Source organism: Leuciscus leuciscus (genome assembly GCF_965113295.1).
Source record: "Leuciscus leuciscus genome assembly, chromosome: 1".
NCBI lineage: Eukaryota > Metazoa > Chordata > Actinopteri > Cypriniformes > Leuciscidae > Leuciscus > Leuciscus leuciscus.
In genome coordinates, this window is record NC_138725.1 from 58,932,890 (window position 1) to 58,952,991 (window position 20,102).

The 20,102-nt window shown below is 38.0% G+C and overlaps 1 protein-coding gene across 2 annotated transcripts in view; it reads right to left on the minus strand.

Moving 5' to 3' along the window:
* The window catches only part of taok2a (TAO kinase 2a), a 34,281-nt gene that overhangs the window by 4,739 nt on the left and 9,440 nt on the right, over window positions 1-20,102 (minus strand). Inside the window, exons 2-18 of one of the 2 annotated variants that reach the window (XM_082183807.1) lie at window positions 18,461-18,601; window positions 18,301-18,372; window positions 18,083-18,184; window positions 17,963-18,008; window positions 17,637-17,733; window positions 17,354-17,467; window positions 14,941-15,032; window positions 14,444-14,537; window positions 13,716-13,797; window positions 8,687-8,854; window positions 8,332-8,538; window positions 8,127-8,255; window positions 7,796-8,032; window positions 7,042-7,170; window positions 4,379-4,582; window positions 4,002-4,241; window positions 415-627 (exon numbers count right to left, since the gene is read on the minus strand). In XM_082183807.1, coding sequence (XP_082039933.1) covers window positions 415-627; window positions 4,002-4,241; window positions 4,379-4,582; window positions 7,042-7,170; window positions 7,796-8,032; window positions 8,127-8,255; window positions 8,332-8,538; window positions 8,687-8,854; window positions 13,716-13,797; window positions 14,444-14,537; window positions 14,941-15,032; window positions 17,354-17,467; window positions 17,637-17,733; window positions 17,963-18,008; window positions 18,083-18,184; window positions 18,301-18,372; window positions 18,461-18,592 — 2,358 coding nt within the window. In that variant the 5' untranslated portion in view covers window positions 18,593-18,601. Of the gene's footprint in view, window positions 1-405; window positions 628-4,001; window positions 4,242-4,378; window positions 4,583-7,041; window positions 7,171-7,795; window positions 8,033-8,126; window positions 8,256-8,331; window positions 8,539-8,686; window positions 8,855-13,715; window positions 13,798-14,443; window positions 14,538-14,940; window positions 15,033-17,353; window positions 17,468-17,636; window positions 17,734-17,962; window positions 18,009-18,082; window positions 18,185-18,300; window positions 18,373-18,460; window positions 18,602-20,102 lie in introns of both variants that reach the window. The other variant, XM_082183806.1, reaches the window with a different exon arrangement.

Sequence of the window (20,102 nt, forward strand, 5' to 3'; positions counted from 1 at the left end):
GGCAAACCTCCCAAAACCAGTCAAAAACATTCCCCATCATATTTCACCTTAAAATGAAAAGAAATACTGAATTTATTTAAGGACCACTAGATTTTTTTTTCATTTTTACATTATTGTAATGAATTTTTTGTTTTGTTTATTAATAGCATTTGTTAACTGCCTTTATCTTATGCAGATAATTTTTTTTTTTTTTTTTTAAACATAAGAATATCCAACTGAGAATAAAAAAATGATTCTTTTGATTTTGGGGTGAAGCGTGATTTGGACATGTTCTTGTCCAGTTTTGTTGAGATTGACCCATGCATGTAAATGTATGCTTATATTATTCTGTACTTCAGTTTGAGAGTATACACCAGTAAAAAAAATAAAAATAAAAAAAAAGCATTAAAGATGGTCTCTCCTTGCCTTACTCACAGCCTGTGTGGACAGCATGTCTCTGATGGAATGGTCGTACTGTTCGGCCAAGATGGCCAGTTTACGTGTTTGCTCCTCTTTGAGTCTCTTCAGTACAGTTTTATGCTCTGATTTGGGCGTGGTCTCCAGCAGGTGGTTCCGCAGGGCTTTGTATTGCCGTGTCTGAATCTTACAGGTGTCTTGGAACTGACGTTTGATCTGGAGCTCTTTCGTCTGAGAGAACAAAAAACAAGAAACATATTTGAGCTAAGTCACTGCAAGTCGACATTCAAAAAAACCATCACCTTCGGATAATTTGTTTACTAGATTTTGTCTTACGAAGAAACCATTCATTGATCACATATTCGACCTTTCTCTTGAACATGAATAAACCAATCTTGTCATTCTTTCATATTTTTATGTTTATCATCACACTTTGTTCTAATTCACCAATTGGAAACAATAAAATCAAAATGGATAAACCACTTGAATATTGGATCAATGGCAATGAAACACACCTTTCCACTAATTGGTCAACTAAACTTCAAACCGTGCCGTCATCAGTTGTTCATCACTTCTACGCAACAGAATAACAGTCATCCGCTGCTACAGTTGTACGAATTCTTAAAGCATTTATTGCAACTGAATTTCATCTCTTTCTCATCAAACAAGCAGACTAATGAATGGCTTGACACAAACTGTACTGGGGCAGAGTCTAGACAAGGCTTTCTTATGTGTAGACAAATTCACCAATGCGTGCCGTGAAATTAGTTCATCCCATAAATATTAATTTACTTTGCATCTGCACCCACAGCCTACATGCACCCTAGCCTACATATCTGGTACACTGCTTGTTTTATTTAGCTGAACTACTATAAAAAAATATGTCTGGCAAAGCTGCGCGATGCACGGGACAGCGTAGGGCTAGGCGATATATCGATCTAAAAAATATATCGATATATTTTTGAAATGCGATATGGAATTAGACCATATCGCATATATCGATATAGTTCAATTTGCGCTGTGATCCTTGCTCCAAGCAGCTGCTGACCCGGAGCTCTCTGCACTGCCCCACTCTGCGTGCGTGTTTAGAGCATGTTATGTTATGAGAGGCGAATCATGACTACTTCAGAAAACCCAGCACAATAGGAACTACCAGGCAGTGACATAAGTGTACGCTGAAATAAAGTCTTTCACCTCAGAAAAACGGACTTTCTTGTCCTGTCAGCCGTTATCCTGTACTAGCGCACACTCTTCAATTGCACGCGCAAATGCGGCGGCGCGCACTGTGTATCGCCTCACTGTATATAAAGTGCAAAAGAAACTACGAGCATGCAACGCGTTACGTTGTAAATTACACAAAATAAAAGTAATGCAGGTATGATTTTCATTCTATTCACCAGGAGCAGTTTCCATGTTTCATTAACAGTTATTGTTAATATTGTGTATTCACCATGGTAACTGTCCTTTCCATATTAACCCCAAAATGCCACTATTTTTCTTTGTGTTATTTTTATATGTATATATATATATATATATATATATATATATATATATATATATATATATAGGCAAATTATAACATGTTTACACAAAATTTGTTTATATATATTCAATGTAAACTTTGATAATCATAATTAATAAATCGCAATTACAATTCCAAGGGAATAATTGGCCATTATGATTTTTGTCATAATCGTGCAGCCCTAAGGTGAGGAAACCTGTTTATTATTTATTCATTTGATTCTGTTCACTGAAATAGCCGGTTTCAATAAAACTAGTTGTGACATTTCATATTTGGCTTTGACTTTGACTGAACATTTGCTCTCACTTTGCGGAAAAAATATTGGGATATATATCGTATATCGATATTCAGCCTAAACATATCGGGATATGACTTTTGGTCCATATCGCCCAGCCCTAGGACAGCGCAGAGCAAATGCTACATTGATGTGAAGCGCAGATCAGTATCGATTCAAATGTACACTTTGAAATAACACTTTGAACTATAAAGCCAGAGATGAAGAGTATTTTTATATTTATTGCCATCACTGTCAGAAATTAACTTTCCCTATAAGGGAAAATATTTGCCCTTCAAATAGATTTTCATGGGTATTTTTTACCAAGGATCTTTTTTCTAACCTTATTAAATATGTATGTAATCTTAAATTCTTAAATTGAGAATTAAATTAGAATCATATGACACTATAGGCTGTCACCAATTAAACCTGTATCAACATATCATCTTTGCACTGAAGAAGTGGCAAAGTAGCTGCATCTGAAGTTGCTTTTAGATGTATTTACGATTTAATGCTGGGGCAGAAAATACATTTACACAGCAATTGCATAATGTAATGAGAATAATGTCAGAACGCAGATTTTTTTAGGAATAAAAAAAAAAAAGATCAAGCGGCTGTCTATATAAGTCATTGAATCACTCACTCAACAGATTCGTTCAAAGACTCGGACTCATTCAGGAATGAAACACCAGTCCGTGCGCCTATGCTCGCACAACAGTTCTGTGACTTTTCTTTGGAAGTTACATCAATTAATACTTAGTATTAATAAATAAACTCAGTGTATTGCCTAAAACAAAAGTTATGACTGCTGCATTGACACAAAAAATATACTGGTCATGCTTCCCTACAATTTAAATGCATTTGCTCTGTGCTGTCCAGTGCATTGTGCAGCTTTGTCTCACAGATTTTAAGAGTTGGCCAGCTAAATAAAACAGGCAGTGTGGTGAATAAGTAGAGTAATGGGTAATGTGGGAGCAGATGAGAGAGGTACATTTATATTTCCGAAATAAACGCTTATAATAGCACCTATAATTTCTCTGGCATGCATAGTTAGCCATAGTGAACCTATGTCTACACAGAAGAAAGCCCTGTTCATTGCACTGGTTGTTTGATGAGAAAGAGTTGAAACGTAAACGCTTTAAGAATCCATACAACTTTAGCAGCGGATAACTGTTATTCTGTTGTGAGGAACTGATAAACAACTGATGACGGCACAGTTTGATGTTTATTTGACCAATCAGTTGAAAGGGGCGTTTCATTTCCGCCCATTTAGAGATCCAATATTCAAGCTGTTTATCCATTTTGGATTTATTATGTTTCCATTTGTTAAATTAGAACAAAGTATAATGAAAACAAAAATCTAAATATGAAGGGAAAAAAATAAGATTACTTTATGTTCATGAGAAGGGTCAAATATGTGATAAATAAACGGTTTCTTTGTTTTTCCATTTTGAAGACAAAAACAAATTATGCAAAGTTACATGCCCCCTGGTGTGTTTTTACATCACTGGAATATTTCATCAGGTGTAGGGCCATGGCCACTTAGACAGTTGGGTTTAACAGAAGCCCTTTGTGGAATCTAATCCTTGCAGTTGCCAAAATTAGTATTTTCTAAACAGAAATCAATTGGTGTACAACAGAGTAATGTGGCATTAAGAACTGAATTCAGAATGCCCTTTAAATTAAAATTCAATTCAATTTGAATTTATGTAACAAATATGATGCACTATTATTCTCATAATTTGAAGGAAGTAAAATCAAAATGGGACAAAAACACCCCACCAAGCACGTAAAGAAAGCTATCCCCACCTTTAAGCTTTTAGGTTGCTGGCGGACCTCCACAGCGTGTTTCTGACGGAGTTCCTGCTCACGCCGCTTATTATACTCCATCTGATTGGCCAGTTCGCTCTGATGCTGCGTTCGGATCAGGTCGGCCCGAGTACGCTGAACCAGCGCTAGCTGCCTGAACTCCAGCTCCTGAGTGGACTCATGATGTCTCAACAACATAGCGCACTCCAGATCCTTCTGGGTTTGACGCTTATTCAGGTCCTACAGGGACAAATAAAAACAAACAAAAAAGTATGGATTATGCATAGAAAGAGATTAATAGATAAAAGGGCAAAAAAAGTGATTTAGAAAGCAAAAAAAGAAAGGGAAAAGCACACAATAACTCATGTGCGTCTCACCTCTCTAAGCAGGTCCTGCTCCAGATTGTGTCTCGCGAGCAGCATTTTCCTTTTATACTGTCTGCACTGCAGCTCGTAATACTGCCTTTGTCGCCGTAATAAAGAAGCCTCTTCTTCAGCCTGGATCTGCTGCATACACTCCTTCTGCCTCACCAGCCATTCCTGCTTCTCTCGCTTCGGTGTGGACTGATTCTCATTCAGCTCCTGTTGCCAAGGGAAAGGATTTTAGGGTGGCAAAAGAAAGTGTTACGTGTGTGGACGTATTTGTAATATGTGTTGCGTACTTGCTCTCTTTCTCTCTCCCTTTCGCAGGCTGTTTTTTTGGGCTTCACTCTTTTCCCTTATCTAGAATTGTGATATTTCGGTGCAGTGGTTTCCAAACTTTTTAGAGTGGCATATACCCTGAGGCATTTAACATGAGTGAGTCAGAGTCATTCATTCAATAACAAAGCAAGCGGCTGCATTTATGAATGGATAATTGAGTTGTTGACTCTCATGAATGATTGGTTCAGGCGCAGATTCGTTCACTAAACACCGCTGTGTGTTGTAGTTCTGCTGTGGATTTTGTTGGAACTTATTACGTTGCAAAATGGAGAAAACAATACTGACAATACGGTGTTTAAAATGTACATCACTTAATGTTACCCTTTTGTTTGTTGAAATGTCATGTTTGCAATCATGTGGGTGTTTGGAAAAAACATAAAAATTAAAAACTAAAACACAGGATGTTTTTGTAACGAAGAGTTTGAGTCTTATATCAATCTCTATGCACAGTGTCTATTTGTTCATGCTAGCATCCTCACTTTTACAAAGGAGGCCTACTTTGTCGAGAATGGCAGTATTGAAGATTAGATTGAAGATTACAGACAGCATCCTCTGCACACAATCATACGCATACTGCTTGTGTGGATGCAGTCTGTTTTGACCGCAAAAGATGAGGTAATTTGATTAGATGCCATGCATTTAATGCATTTTGCTTGTTAGAAATACATGCTTGGTTTTAATGTTATTTTAAGGTGGGGTAGAATTAAATGAAGGGCAAAACTCATTTTGTTCGTCACACACTGATGATGGCTTAGGCTGAAACGCGTCTGTGTGGACATGGTATAAATAAATATATGAGATATAATTAGAGAGTGCGGTTTTTCATCTTTATCGCATACCGTCACCTCACATACACCCTGGGGAACGCGTCCCCCAGTTTGGGAACCACTGTTTTAGTGAATTTTCTCATGTAAGCATGTACAACCGAAGGCGGTCTTTTTCTCTCAACTTTGTGAATGAGTTGCGCAACTGTAAGAGAGCGTGCGAACGCGGAGCGTGTTCTTCTCTCATGTTACTTTTTGATCTTCATTTGTGAAAATATTTTGTTTGGATTTGGAATCCGTTGGAAATTGTGCTGTATTTATGTTAGACAGGGAGCAAGGTAAGGGGCCGTTCACAGAGAACGTGTTTTTCCATTCCAATGCGCTACTTTTCCATTATTTTTCTTTGCAAACACAACTAGAGGGACGAGCATGACCGTTGCCTTCACGTCTTTTGCAGCATCTAGCGCATGGCACAGCTTTCTAAAAAGGCGGCGCTCAAGTTAAAATCAGTTCAACTTTTAGAAAACGCGCCTTTTTCTCGACTTGTCTTTTTTTGTTCCACTGACCTGCGTCAGTTTTGTTGCTTTTCTGGAAAAGGGGATTGAAGTGACCATCAGTTTTTCCCCCACGTTATATGTATCATTATTATTTTTTAATTTACAATAATTGTTACATCCTCTCCTACCCCTAGGCAAACAGGGAGGTTTGTACCAAAAGTTAAAGATAGGTAATGGGTAGAGATGTGACGGTGATAATATTCTCCCACCGGTTAATCGACTTGTGACAACACCGGTATTACCGGTTTCATCGTGGGGGTTGGGGGTGTTAGAGTGATGTAATTTTTTTTTTACATGGTGTCAATTCATCATTGTATTGAGTTTGATTGACATGCGATCTGACCAATCAAATTCCACCATTTTTGTGCGACAAAGCAGTCATAAGAGTTATTGATTAACTTCGGTGGATTTGAACTTGGCTTTAACTGAGGCAATCTGTCACGACACATCAAAGAGCCAAAAAACGGTAGGCCTATTTTATTTTTGTTTGACTGACCAAATTTGAAAGTTGAGACTTTGTTTCATATTAAATATTACCTGCTAGGTCCTGTCTTTCAGCGCGTTGTCAGTGTCCTCTATTTTTCACTGCTTGAGATCATGTTGAGAACAATAACGCCCTATTTGAGGGTATAGGGCGCGATTTCGGATTCAACCACAGTGTTTGAATGCGCGTGTGTGTGTGTAATAGGCAGGACTTTTTACAGCGCGGTCTTGTTTTGTCGCGCTTGAATGGTTGAGCGTGATCATCCAACGCTAGTCAACTGGTGACAGAAAATACGGATACTGCGTAGCCTAATTGCTTTAAAAAAAAATGTGCGGTGGGCAAGTGATGAAACCGGTGTTGCGACTGAACACCGTGTAACACCGGTAACACCGACTATCGTGCCAAGCCTAGTAAAGGGGTTGATGAATATTGTGCAAATCAAGTAGTTACTCTGAATTCATAAACAGGAAGCTCTGCGAAGAGTGAATTCATAAACATGAAGCTCTGCGAAGAGTGGACTCTTTGAGGGTGTACCTCCTTTAACTGCTCCTTGCGTTGCCTGTACTGCCGTTTCTGGGAATCCAGCAGGCCGTTGAGTTCCTTCTTCTGCTGGTTCAAAATGTGCTGCTGAAATTTCTTCTCTTCCGTCTGCGCAGCTTTAATCTAAAAAAAAAAAAAAAAAAAAAACACACATCAGATGAGTATGTATAAGCAACACTAATAATACATATAAATACATACACAAATGTTCAAAGGTTTGGGGTCAGTATGATTTGTAAAAAAAGAAAAGAAATGAATACTTTTATTCAACAGAGTTGCATTAAAATGGTCAATAGGGACCGTAAAAGACAATGTCACAAAAATTCTAAGAACACTGAAAAAAATCAATCAAAATAAATGTTACTTGAAGAAAAACAGCATATTAGAATAATTTCTGAAAGACCATCATGTGACAAAGACTGAAGTAATGGCTTTTGAAAATTCAGCTTTGCCATTACAAAAAGAAAAAATATTTAAATAGAAAAGTTAATAATAATAATATATTTTATTAACTGTTACAATACTATCGTTTTACTGTATTTTTTTATCAAATAAATGCAGCCTTCTGAAGTGACTTCTTTAATAAAAAATAATTGATAAACTTCTTTTTACTCTAAAAGTACTCTACTCCCTTTCTGATAGTGAAATTTAAATCAGAGATAATATTTAAACATCTTTTACCTAAAAGTCCCCTTCTTGCACATCACAAGACTAATATCATCATTATTATTTTTCTTAAACCCCTCACCTCTTTTTCCAGGATGGCCTGATGTTTCTTACTCAGCTTGTCTGCTTCACTTCCAAAGTTGTTTCTCTGGGTCTCCAGCTCTTTGTCCAGCCTGAGCTGATGTTCATCCATCTCAGACTTGAGTTTGTTCTCCAGAGCCAGCAGCTGTTTCTGGTGCTGCCTCCTCATGCGCTTGTACCCGGACATCTGCTCCCTCAGAGCTGAGCCCTGCTCATGCTCCTGAATCTGACGGGTCACCTGGAAAGAAAGGGAGAGAGAAGGTTGTCTATCCCAACTTCAGATCTAAAAAAAAAAAAAAGGACTCTGAGCTGCAGGTCATTCAGATGCTCACCAATGAGGCTGTGCGGATGGTGGCAAAATGGTCTCGGTTTCTGTGCACCCTCCTCCGAGCGGCCGACGACGGCTGCTGCTGCGACTCCATCTCCGGCTGATAAGGATCGTCGTAAATATTATCACGCGTCTGATGAACAAAAACAAATTAGTTCAGAAAAGGACGATTTTTGAAGATTGTGTGTTCTCCGGCTTTGATTACATACAGTGGGGCGGTGTATAATAGAGCTGTTAGAGGTGACAGTCTGTTCTCCCTCCTGCATCATGGCCATCTCAGCACTGTCGTCTGAGCCATCGGCCAGGCTGTTGACTGAGGAACTCTGGGAGCTGGCGCTGATGGACATGGAGGGCACAGACTGAGAGCTCTCCATACTGTTCACCGTGCCTGTCTGCAGGAGGTACTGCTCTGCTTCCTACACACACATACAAAAGAAAACATGTCATAATCTTTTCCTATTTTCTGTAGTTTAGAACAATATAACAAAAGAGCAGAAAATGGGCTGAAGTAGATTGAAGGATCAAAGAAGAGAAAGACAAAGGTTGACAAGCCTTTAGATGTACCTCTTCTTCCTCTCCTCCTTCCTGTGTGGGGCCATTGAGGGTTTCCTGAAACAGGATCTTCTTCATCTTCCTGTACTGCAGGTTGTCCAGCTCTCGCACAGCGTCTTTGGTGCGCGTGATCAGATCCATCACTACAGAATGAGGGCGCTCTCGACATAGGAAATGGTGCTGCGAAGGGAAAACATCGTTTGAATCACAGAGCTGTATAGATGAGCTTCATGACCCAATCTCAGCATGTGTAAACGTGGATGAGCTAGAGCAGGGTTCCTCAAACTCGGTCCTGGAGGGCCGCTGTCCTGCAGAGTTTAGCTCCAACATTGATCAAACAAACCTGAGCAAGCTAATCAGTGTCTTCAGGATCACTAGAAACTCACAGCAAAGTGTGTTTGATCAGGGTTGGAGCTAAACTGTGCAGGACAGTGGCCCTCCAGGACCGAGTTTGAGGAACCCTGCGCTAGAGTTACGCAGAATAACCGGTTACATTTGTCATGCGAGTAATTGCTATTAATGATTTAATTGCCCATTTTGTCACCTGCAGTGTAAGATTAATAATACACAGACTGTACTACAGCTTAAAATGTGATTACTTTGGAATCCAGTGTGAGCTATTAATAGCAGTGGAAGTGTTTAAAGGGATAGCTCACCCAAAAATGAAAATTACCCCATGATTTACTCACGCTCAACTCATCCTAGGTGTATATGACATTCTTCTTTCAGACGAATACAATCGGAGTTATATTAAAAAAAGTGTCCTGGCTCTTCCAAGCTTTATAATGGCAGTGAATGGTCGTTTCTGTTTTGAAGTCCATCAAAGTGCATCCATCCAACATAAAAGTGCTCCACACGGCTCTGAGGGGTTAATAAAGGCCTTCTGAAGTGAAGTGATGCGTTCGTGTAAGAAAAAGACACGAGAGGCGTCAAAGCTTACGCTACTCCTACATCCAACGTCATACACCGTCAAGTGTTACTCTTTTGGCGTAAGTCGACTTGCGTAGGCCTTCTGTCAGAAGCTAGTTATTTTAGTCTATAAAGTTTTAAATATTAAAATTTTTCTTATACAAACGTATCACTTCACTTCAGAAGGCCTTTATTACCCCCCCAGAGCACTTTTATCATGGATAGATGCACTTTAATGGACTTAAACAGCCATTCAAGTCAAGTCAAGTTTATTTGTATAGCGCTTTTCACAATACAGATTGTATCAAAGCAGCTTCACAGTATTAAATTAAAATAATACAACAAAGTTTTTTTTTTTCAAGAGGAATTTATTGATTGATAAAATTAAATTAAATATCCCCAAAATATCCCCAACTGAGCAAGCCAAAGGCAACACTGCCATTATAAAACATGGAAGAGCCGGGACATTTTTTAATATAACTCTGATTGTATTCGTCTGAAAGAAGAATGTCATACACCTAGGATGGCTTGAGGTTGAGTAAATCATGGGGTAATTTTCATTTTTGGATGAACTATCCCTTTAAGTAATGTATACTTTTTTTGAACGTCACCAAATTATGGTTTTATTGGCTTAAGAAAATGCTGATCAAATGTTATTGATTAAACTGTTCACATAACACTAACATCACTGCTTTTTTAATACTTTTTACCCCAGCTGTAAAAATACACCAAACTTAGCATTAGGGCTGGGCGATAATTCGATCTCGATCCGGGATCGCGCAAAAATTTTTAACGATTTCGATAATATGCTTGGGACATATTATTCGATATCACATGAAAAAGTAAGCGCAACAACAACAGTATCAGTCTGCCGGCTGCAGTATATAATTAATGCGATATGGCTCAGGTTTCCGTTGTCCGGTAATGCCGGACATTGGCCGGAAAAAAAATGAAATGTCCGACAAAATTAAATCTCTCCGGACAAATTGTCCGATTAAAATTGCCTAATAATCCCCTCCCCCCTAACACAATCTGAATTTGAGAATAAGCCTAAAATGTATAAAGCAAAAATACACCGACCTTTGGCTATGTTATAAAGGAACAGGCTCTACCGTTTGAAAGTTATTAAAAGTTATTAAACAACATCGCATGCTGCATTTCAAATAAAGCGCACGCCTAAAACGGCTGTAATATAGACCTAAACAACGAACGAATGAGTGAGACGTTTCAAATATGGCCAGGCCCAGGCAGACTAGCCGCCTGTAAAAGCTTTTTTCAGAGGCCAGACGCGACGGACGATGGTGAATCAGGAACGCCTGAAGCCTCAGATGTCCAGACAGCTCCACCACCACCGGAGAAAAAGCAGAATCGGATCAAGACGAAGCAGCGAAGTCGCCTTGCGGAGAACAAGGTTACGCGGCTTATGCGCATTGCAAGTTATGGAGAGACACTAGCCGCGTTTAGGCTACCCTTCAAATTGCACAAATTGAAATTGCGAATTAAAAATACGCACAATGGAATATTTTGCAAAACTGATATGAAAACAGTTTTTTGCGCATTTACAGTCACCTGACTTAGAAGACGCGGTGTGTTTGAGGTCCATGTATAGCTACGCAAATAATAATCATTTTATATAATTTTATTATATTATAACATTTAATAGGCTATATTTAGAAGACGCTTTTATGCAAAAAAGGAACAAAGCTGAGTGTGGAGCGCGCACTGCATGGCACGGAGGTGCGGGCGCGAACACTTGCAATAACAGTGGAAACAACTTAAAATACTCTATCATTTCTGGTCATACAGAAAATAATAATACATTATTCTCAACTACTTTTATTTGTGTAAACTCACAATAACAAGAAAACGTTGTGCTTTTGTAAAATAAAATAAAACAATTAGACGCACTTTCATGATCTCCGTAAACTGCAGCGCGAGAACTGAAACAAAATATAGCCTATGTAGGCTAAAGCTTGAAATGTCCACTTTAAAACGAACAAATTCGAATCGAAAGTTAATACCTTCTGATTATGCAATCCATATGAAAGGTGCATTTCTCTCTAAAAGCGCATCTGCTTAACAGCGGAGATGGAGATATGATTTTAGCCGACACTTAGAAAACAATAGTTTATTAATAATATTAATGACTCTTCTCATTCAGCACTGCGGGAAAAACATCAATTCCAGGTTCTAATTTGGCCTTAGAAAACCAGTAAAATCGACATGTTTTCCATATTAATTTGTGAATATTTTAAATGTTTAATAAAGGGGCAAAAAGTCATAAACAAAAATCTGAAAATTCGTCGGTATTTACTTTTTTGCGCAGCAGTTGGTGTAGCCAGTTCAAATAAAAATTTTGGTGTTCAACTTTGCGTTTTAAAAAGACAACAACCGTTCATTTTTCGTTTTTTCAATTACGGGTTAAAAAAGGAAAAACGAATGGACACAAAAGTAGCCTACATGGATCGTTTGGACAGAATACGAGACAGAGTTCTTTATTAAATTCATAAAAGAAACAATAATTAGCCTATAGGAATACTGGATTCTAAATCTCAAATAAATGGCACAATCAAAACCTCGGAGCAGAAATGAGGGCGAAACACCCAGAAACTCCTTATATGTGTCGTTCGCAGTATAAGGGTCTTTCCCTGCCATTAATGCTCGGATAACACGCCACGTCAGAGAAAAAAAAGGACGTTTTAGTCGCCTAACAAGTAATGCATTAAGTAGCATTAATGGAAACGCCGTCATTTCGCAATAGTTTTTTTTATCGATATTTAGATAATAGCGCAAAACATTTGCGCAAATCTGTAATGGAAACGTGGCTACAGGGAAGTTTTGATTTTAAGTCGGCAGCTGCACAATTCAGCACTGCAAAACAGCGTAAAAAGTAGCCTAAAATGACGCGAGACAATGTTATAGGCCTAGTCATTTGTTTGATCCAGTTCATTTGACAAGGAGTCATTTCACGGTGGCCAATTTAAATGTTACCAGCTAAATGAGACATACTGAGAGAGTATAATTAAGTTCGCTTGAGTAAAAACAATAGGCTACTATTCAGATATTTTATGTGGGGAAGGGGGATTGGTTTGTTAAACTATGAAATGTGAAACCATAGTAAAAACAATTGGCGTTGATTGACGCCAATCGGACGTTCATGTTTTTTTCCGTCTATTTGAAAGTTAGGCTAATAAACATGTTGCATTCTATACGGCCTGATTATGTCATTTTTTAAGTTACATAGCCTGCCTCCAGTTTTCCTCAACTTGACTAATTAAGAGGCGATATTTGACCGGCATATCATCAAAATGTCCGGAAAACGAAACCTCTGCCGGTCAAAATAAAAAAAAATTAAAATATATTGAAAAGTGACCACTGACCAGTCACTTACTAGTTTGCACTTGTTTGAAAGCATATAAAACTCTGTATGAGCGAAAGAGCGCTGAATTTTCTTTTGCCAGTTGTGGGCCCTGCTGCTCTCTTGACCAATGGAAAGATTCATACAATGTGGGAGTGTAATGTGAATCCTTTGGCTGCATGAAGACCTTAACAAAAATATTTTGTGCTCATTATTGGAAGGCATATTGTTTAATTTTTCATGTTATTAAACTTTATTCTAAAGTTTCAGTGAATATCTTGTTTCTTCAAGCTTCAGGATGTCCCTTACACTGGCAGCATCTGCAAAAACTACATATCGTGATAAGAATCGAGATCGATAAATATGGAAAAACATATCGTGATAAAAAAAAAATCCATATCGCCCAGCCCTACTTAGCATGTATGTTCTGGGATGAATGGTTGCTTATCAGCTAGTGGTTGAATTTATTTAAAACAATAAAAACATGCAACAAAAAATAAATAAATCCAAAACTGGCTAACTCATTTGAGATAAAGACTTGCAATATCTCATGGGTTTTGCCATGAAATCTTTTAAAATTTTTGACACTCCAACAGAAGTCATTTCTATATTCCAGTGGAACATAAAGTGCACAATAATAGAGGTTATTTCAAACTAATCACGAAAAGGCGATTATGTAATGACAGGCCTAGCTAGAACAAGGGACGAGAGGGGGAGAGAACATGTGAATGAAAGAGTGAATGAAGAGTCAGAGAGTGTGTGTTCAAGTCTCACATTGAGCAGCACATCTGAGGTAGGCCTGTCCTGAGGGATCTTTTGAAGACAAGAGTCCACAAAGTTACGGAAGTAGTCCGACCTGCATTTAAAATAGGGAGAGAGAAAAGTAAAGTTAACCACACACACATACACAGAAAACATAAAAAGACAAACATACAGAAAAACATGACACTGCAATAGTAAAAGCAGTCACTTCAAACTTATTTTAATTGACCAATGGAGTCAATGGACACTGGCCATTTCAAAAATCTTTGTGGAAGACTTCCAGTAAGCAACTTCCACAAAAATGAGTTCAACAAAAGTAATTGATTATGCTGCTTTATTATTAACCAAGTAATTTTCAGTAGAAATCAAAAACATCATATAGGTTTACTTTGACGGCTGCTTTTAGACTTGATTGTAAATAGATCGAGAGAGAGAGAGAGAGAGAGAGAGAGAGAGAGAGAGAGAGAGAGAGAGAGAGAGAGAGAGAGAGAGAGAGAGAGAGAGAGACCCATTCCTTCTTTCCTGACAGATTCATATTATGCTGCTGTTGTTGCTAACACTACTAAATAATTGTTATTTACCTACCAGCTAATAAAATGTCAGTTTACCCACACACTGAAAAACAAATATATTGATTGCAAATGCAAGAGAACAATGCAAAAGCAAAACCAAACATTTAAGATGAAACAGTGAAAGAAAAAAAAAAGAAAAGAAAGAAAAAAGTAGAACAAAGTTCTCACCAGTGGTTTGACGCCAGGACAGGGCTTTCGTTTTGCGCAATGTGGTATAAGGCACTCATAGCATTCATATTGAACAAGGGCGGCTTCCTTTCAGCTAGACAAAGAGACAAACAGAAATTTAAAACCAGTGCAAGCACACACACACACAAAAAAAAAGATAATTACGTCGGAATAAAAGGATAAGACCAGAATTAGTGCTACAATCAAATAAACAGAAAGTAAGAGGTATGAGTGAATAAAGGAAAAGGCTAGGAGTTTAAAGGAGACACACAGAGTGGGTGAGAACAAGAGAAAGAGGAGTAGAAGTTAGCTTACAACCCAAAGCAGCTTAGACACTAAAACCCAAATCCCTTTCCAAGCAAAAGACGGCGACAAAACACAGACTCGCAAGCACAGTAACACGCTGGCCTAAATGAACCCTCTTAATACTCGAGACGGCCTGAAGTTTCAGGTCAGTGGGAGGTGGAAAGTCATGGATGAGTTACAACATCACAAACCTAGTTCGATAGAGGTGATGCCGAGAGACCAGACGTCCACTTTCCCGTCGTACTGCCCCTCGTCCATGGCTAGGATCACTTCTGGGGCCATCCTAAACACGAGAGGGGATGGATCATGGTAAACACTACTTACTTTGCTCCCTTGAAAGAAATAAAAGCACAATCTACTGCACAGACACACTTTAATATTCACAATGCAGGTTCCTCTCAGTTCACGTAGACCATTTATGGACCTATATTATGTCCGACATAGTGAATGTTGCAATCAATTAATATCCTTTTTATATGGCAATTATGTTTCCTAAAGGTTGTGTTATTAGACTTGTTTTGCAATCCCTGTCATGACTTGAAAGTATGAGTGTTAAAACATTTTAATAGTATCTGAGATTTACATTTTAGCAGAAAACCATGGTGTTAGAATTGGAAGGGTTAATTCGTCTATGCAAACTAATGTAACCTAATTAGTTCAGTGGTTCAGTCCAAAACTCTGATTGTAAGATTATTACTCTTGTCACTCAAAAAGTTAATTGAAGTCTCTGTGGTGTTCGTCTCTTATTAAAATGTCTTTGTAAACATATTAGGTAAATATAATTGTTTATTACTATGTTAACTACCATTCAAAAGTTTGGGGTGACCAAATTAAAATAGAGTAAAAAACATAATATTAGATATAATTAAAAAATAGCCATTCAAACCAAGAATAATAACTATAAAGTTTAATAATCCTTTTAATTCAATGAGAATATGGTAATCCACACCACAACTATAACAATGACACAATATTGTTGGAATCACTTTCAGAATAATAATTTTTTCTCCAGCTGAAGAGTGATTAAAAAAACCGTTGACAGCCAATCAGAATCCAACCCGCCTAAAACAAGTTTAACTTTTTAAAGAGGCAGACAACGTAACTGTGTGTCCGCTGGTGTGTGCACGCTAATATGGTTATCGTTCTAGTCTGTAATAGTTTTTGAAGATTCTTTGATGAATTAAACATTTACAAAGCAGCATTTATTTGGAATAGATTTTTTTTGTAAAAGTGTTTGCTTCCAAGGAGTTGTCCTTTGCTGAATAAAAAAAGTAGTTATTACTGACCCTAAACTTGAACAGTAGTGTACTATATATGCACTAACATGCATAAAGATGATAAAATTATTCTCTCATGCTCATTTATTAAAAGAACCCTTCATATTTGCCTTACCCGCGATTTCCAGTTTGAATTCCATAGAAACCATGAAAACATCAAAGACGCTTTAATATATTATGTGTTTTATTAGACAGGTGATCAACTGTTTGGATACCTTTATCGACAGAAACTAATCATTGTTATATACAGGCATGAAAACTGGTCAGGGGTAAAAAAAGGTGAGAAGGATACGGCAGCAAAAAATCCAATCCAATCAACTTTATATATATAGCACATTTGAAAAAAACAAGGTTACCAAAGTGCTGCACAAAGAATAAATAGAAAATATAATAACACATAAAACATAAAATATGAGACCCCCTGAAAGCCTCAAAAGCAAAATTTGAAGGGGGTCTCAAATGTTGTAAAAAGAAAAAAAAATTGTCGTCACCAGTGTTAATTTTATTAACGAAAAAATGTACGTTGATGACCTTTTTCCCCTGACCAAGACAAGGCGATGAGAGACGACACCCACGTCATTAAACGATAACTGTGACTATATCAACACATGCAATATCGTTGACAAAAAAAATACGAAACTGAAATGTGTTTTAAAAAAATAAAAATTTGACCAAAACCACTTATTTTTGTCGAATAAAGGAGAAGACAACACATTACAGACTGTTTTTACGAGCGTTCATGCTTACGGTTGCCAGATTTCAATCATTTAAACCCCAGTCAGAGCTTTTCTGTTAAAAGAGCATGTTTTTTACCCGGTCTTTTCAATAGTATCTGGCAACCATACTACACTTCTGAAGAAGCGCGGATGATCTGAAAACACAGACAAGTAAGCTGGAGTTCCGCGATCTTCATTTAAGATTTTCATTGAAAAGATTTTCTCTCGCAGCGTCCGACAGCAGCATATAAGCACAATAAAAGCTCCGGAGCTCCTCTATGGGACTTGAGACTGGTGTATTGCGCAAGGGTCTCTTATTAGCATTCACTCCACCGGCCTCGTTCCGCTCCCACAGCTCTCTGCCCCGTCCAGCTCAGTAACGTTAATAAAACTTTAATACATCAGCTTATCCATGAACATGATTTCTCCCTGAGTCCCATCGGATTGTTTTCCATCGGCTGTGGAGGTCAAGACGTCAACTCCCATGATTCCACACTCATTCACGGCGTCATCAAGCTACGCCATTGTTATTGTTTTGAACAAGAGACCTCTAGCGGTGAAAATTACATACTGTGCCTTTAACCAAATAATCAATTGTATTTACAACTCACCAGTAAGGTGTACCCACAAAAGAGTTGGCGGGAGAAACGATTGAGGCAGAGCCAAAATCTCCAAGCTTCACCTGACCGGGCTCAGTTAGCAGAATATTACCTGCCTTCACATCTCTGGAAAAAGAAAAGAAAAGAAATGAGGATCTGTGCATCTTTCAGCGCTAAAAAATAAATATATATTGACAATGGAGTAAAAAACGTAGATGGCACTACAAAAGAACAGCCGAATAAAAATCTCAAAGCGAGCAGGTCAAGCATTCAAGAAAAGGGTCAGCGGTCTCACCTGTGTATCATGTTATGAGAGTGAAGGTAAGCGAGGCCCTGAAGTGCACCGTGGGTAATAGCAGCTATTTCCACCTCCTGCAGAGGCTTTTTATGCACTGTTGGATAAAAAGAAAATAATTCACTGTGGGAAAATATCACAATCCAGAAATGTGACGATTACAATATTTACACCTGCATGTTTCCCTATGAACTGATGATGGTACAAATATAGCACAGCGGAAACAAATGGACACCTCTAATGTCAGACAGGACAGCTGAGGGAGAGCACAACAGCTTTATTTGGTAAGAAGGGAGGATGTGAGGAAGGGTAAACGAACTACTCACCCTCTAAAAGATCAGAGGCTGATCCTAGACAGTATTCCATCACCAGCTAACAGGAGAGACAGACAACATTAGCACACGTCAGACAAACACGTTGCTCACACCACACGCACATGCACTTACCCATGCTGTGTGCTCTCTGAGGTAGCACCCTTTGTATTCGATGGTATTGGGGTGTCTGAGCTTCTGCAAGAACTTCACCTCCTTTATGATGTCCTGCCATTTCTGTGGGCCAAGAGAGAGAACATGCCAAACAGGCAAAAATTTGGTTAGTCTTCGTGAATGAGTTCGAACTGTCTGATTCGATACTGTTGAGATACAAGTTGTATTTTGACTCTGACCTCATTGGACTGCTTGCCACTGAACGACATCTTCTTGATGGCCACGACTTCATTGGAACGCACATCATGAGCCTGAGAGAAAAAATACGGTCATATAGAGAGCCTTATGACACACACGTACAAACACATCCATAGCTAAATATTGGCATGGGTTGCTCACAAAGTACACAGCTCCAAAGCTGCCATGACCGATTTCCCGTAGATCAGTGAAGAGCTTCTCAGGATCATCTCTGTAGAAGAGCTCAGACACCTCCGAGTCCTTCAGGGTCCCAGTACGCACACTGGCAGGCATGACTGGCTCCTGAGACAGAGAGAGAGAGAAAAAAAAAAAGAAAGAACTGGTAACTATGCATGAATGCTGAATAAGCAATCCTGTTGTATTTTGTTCATCTGCAACATCACAAAAACAAGGCATTGAGTCAACAGGCGGACAGAAGGAACTTCTCAACAGGCGATCTAATTCAATGAGACATCAGTCTGGACTTCTATTTTAATCAGGGCTTAAAAAAAAAAAAAAAAAAAAAGTTCTCTCCAAGTAGAATCAGTATTTTAACGTTTCTGTCCTTACTTTCCTTATTATACATAACAGTTCTGAAAAAGGTTTAAATAGAAAAAATATAGATGTTAATAACATCATGTTAATTTAGAATATACTTTATACAATTTTATAGTCAGACTTGCTCAAATTTTCACTCACAATTGACAACACATGATAATTAAGCTTTAATATTTAATGCATCATCAATTTTACAGAGAGACTTATCAGACGAATTGACCGGAGAGATACTGACTGACAAGTTTTTCTAAGTGCTAATCTAAAAAAGTAATTGGGAATGGTGAGCTTATATAGGCCCAGGTGTTCTATGGCTACTACTTTCTAAGAATTAGCTGGCTCACATTAACTACAGAAGTGTTTCATTTCATGTCACTAAACATGTTTCTAAACAGGTTTTAACTTTAGGCTAAACATTCATCTGTACCTCATTTTTTGGATGCTTCTTTGTGGTTATTTAAGACATAGCCTAGAGTTTGTTGTGGCGGTGACAATTAAAATGTATTTCTATAACTGAGCGTGGGCATTTCACTCATGTTGGATGCGTCAACGTCACATTTGCATATGCTGCTGTACTATTTGTATTCATGATTGGTTTTCTGCCAAATTGAAATATTAAACAGAATGATGAAACAACGTTATTGACTGGTTAATGGTAATTTCAAATAAGAGTTTGTTTAAAACGATTAAACTTTCATTTTTGTTTGTTCCTGTTAAATTTTCATTTTTTCCTTTCAATTCCCTGAATGGTTCAGAGCCATGATTTGAATCAAAACAAATCTCAGAGCCAGTAAAAATGGCTTTAGGTGAGTAAACAGTCACCTTGACTTGTGGCTGACAAAGTTTGAACTGTAAGTTTGCATTTAATGAAACAAAGATTGCTGAAGTCAACAGATTTTACTAATGGACTAATAAAATAAAAGAATGATTCAGCCATCTTTCTAAAGTCATTTATATACCCCTGTAAAATGGCTCCAAATCTCAGGTGAAAATTGACATATTTAACACTCTCTACAAAAGAGTGGATTACTCTGCAAATATACATCTGTGACATTTAATATTTGGCCTGCATCACTATTTATGTTTGTTTTTAAACCCCCCCCCCCAAAAAAAAGCAAAATAAAAAATTTGACCCAGGGACCTTAGCATTGGACATGGAATGACCCTTAAGCGACCACACTGTAGATAAACACAGCAAGACATATATACATGCCAATCTAAATTTACCTAGCAAAAAGTTAAATATGGA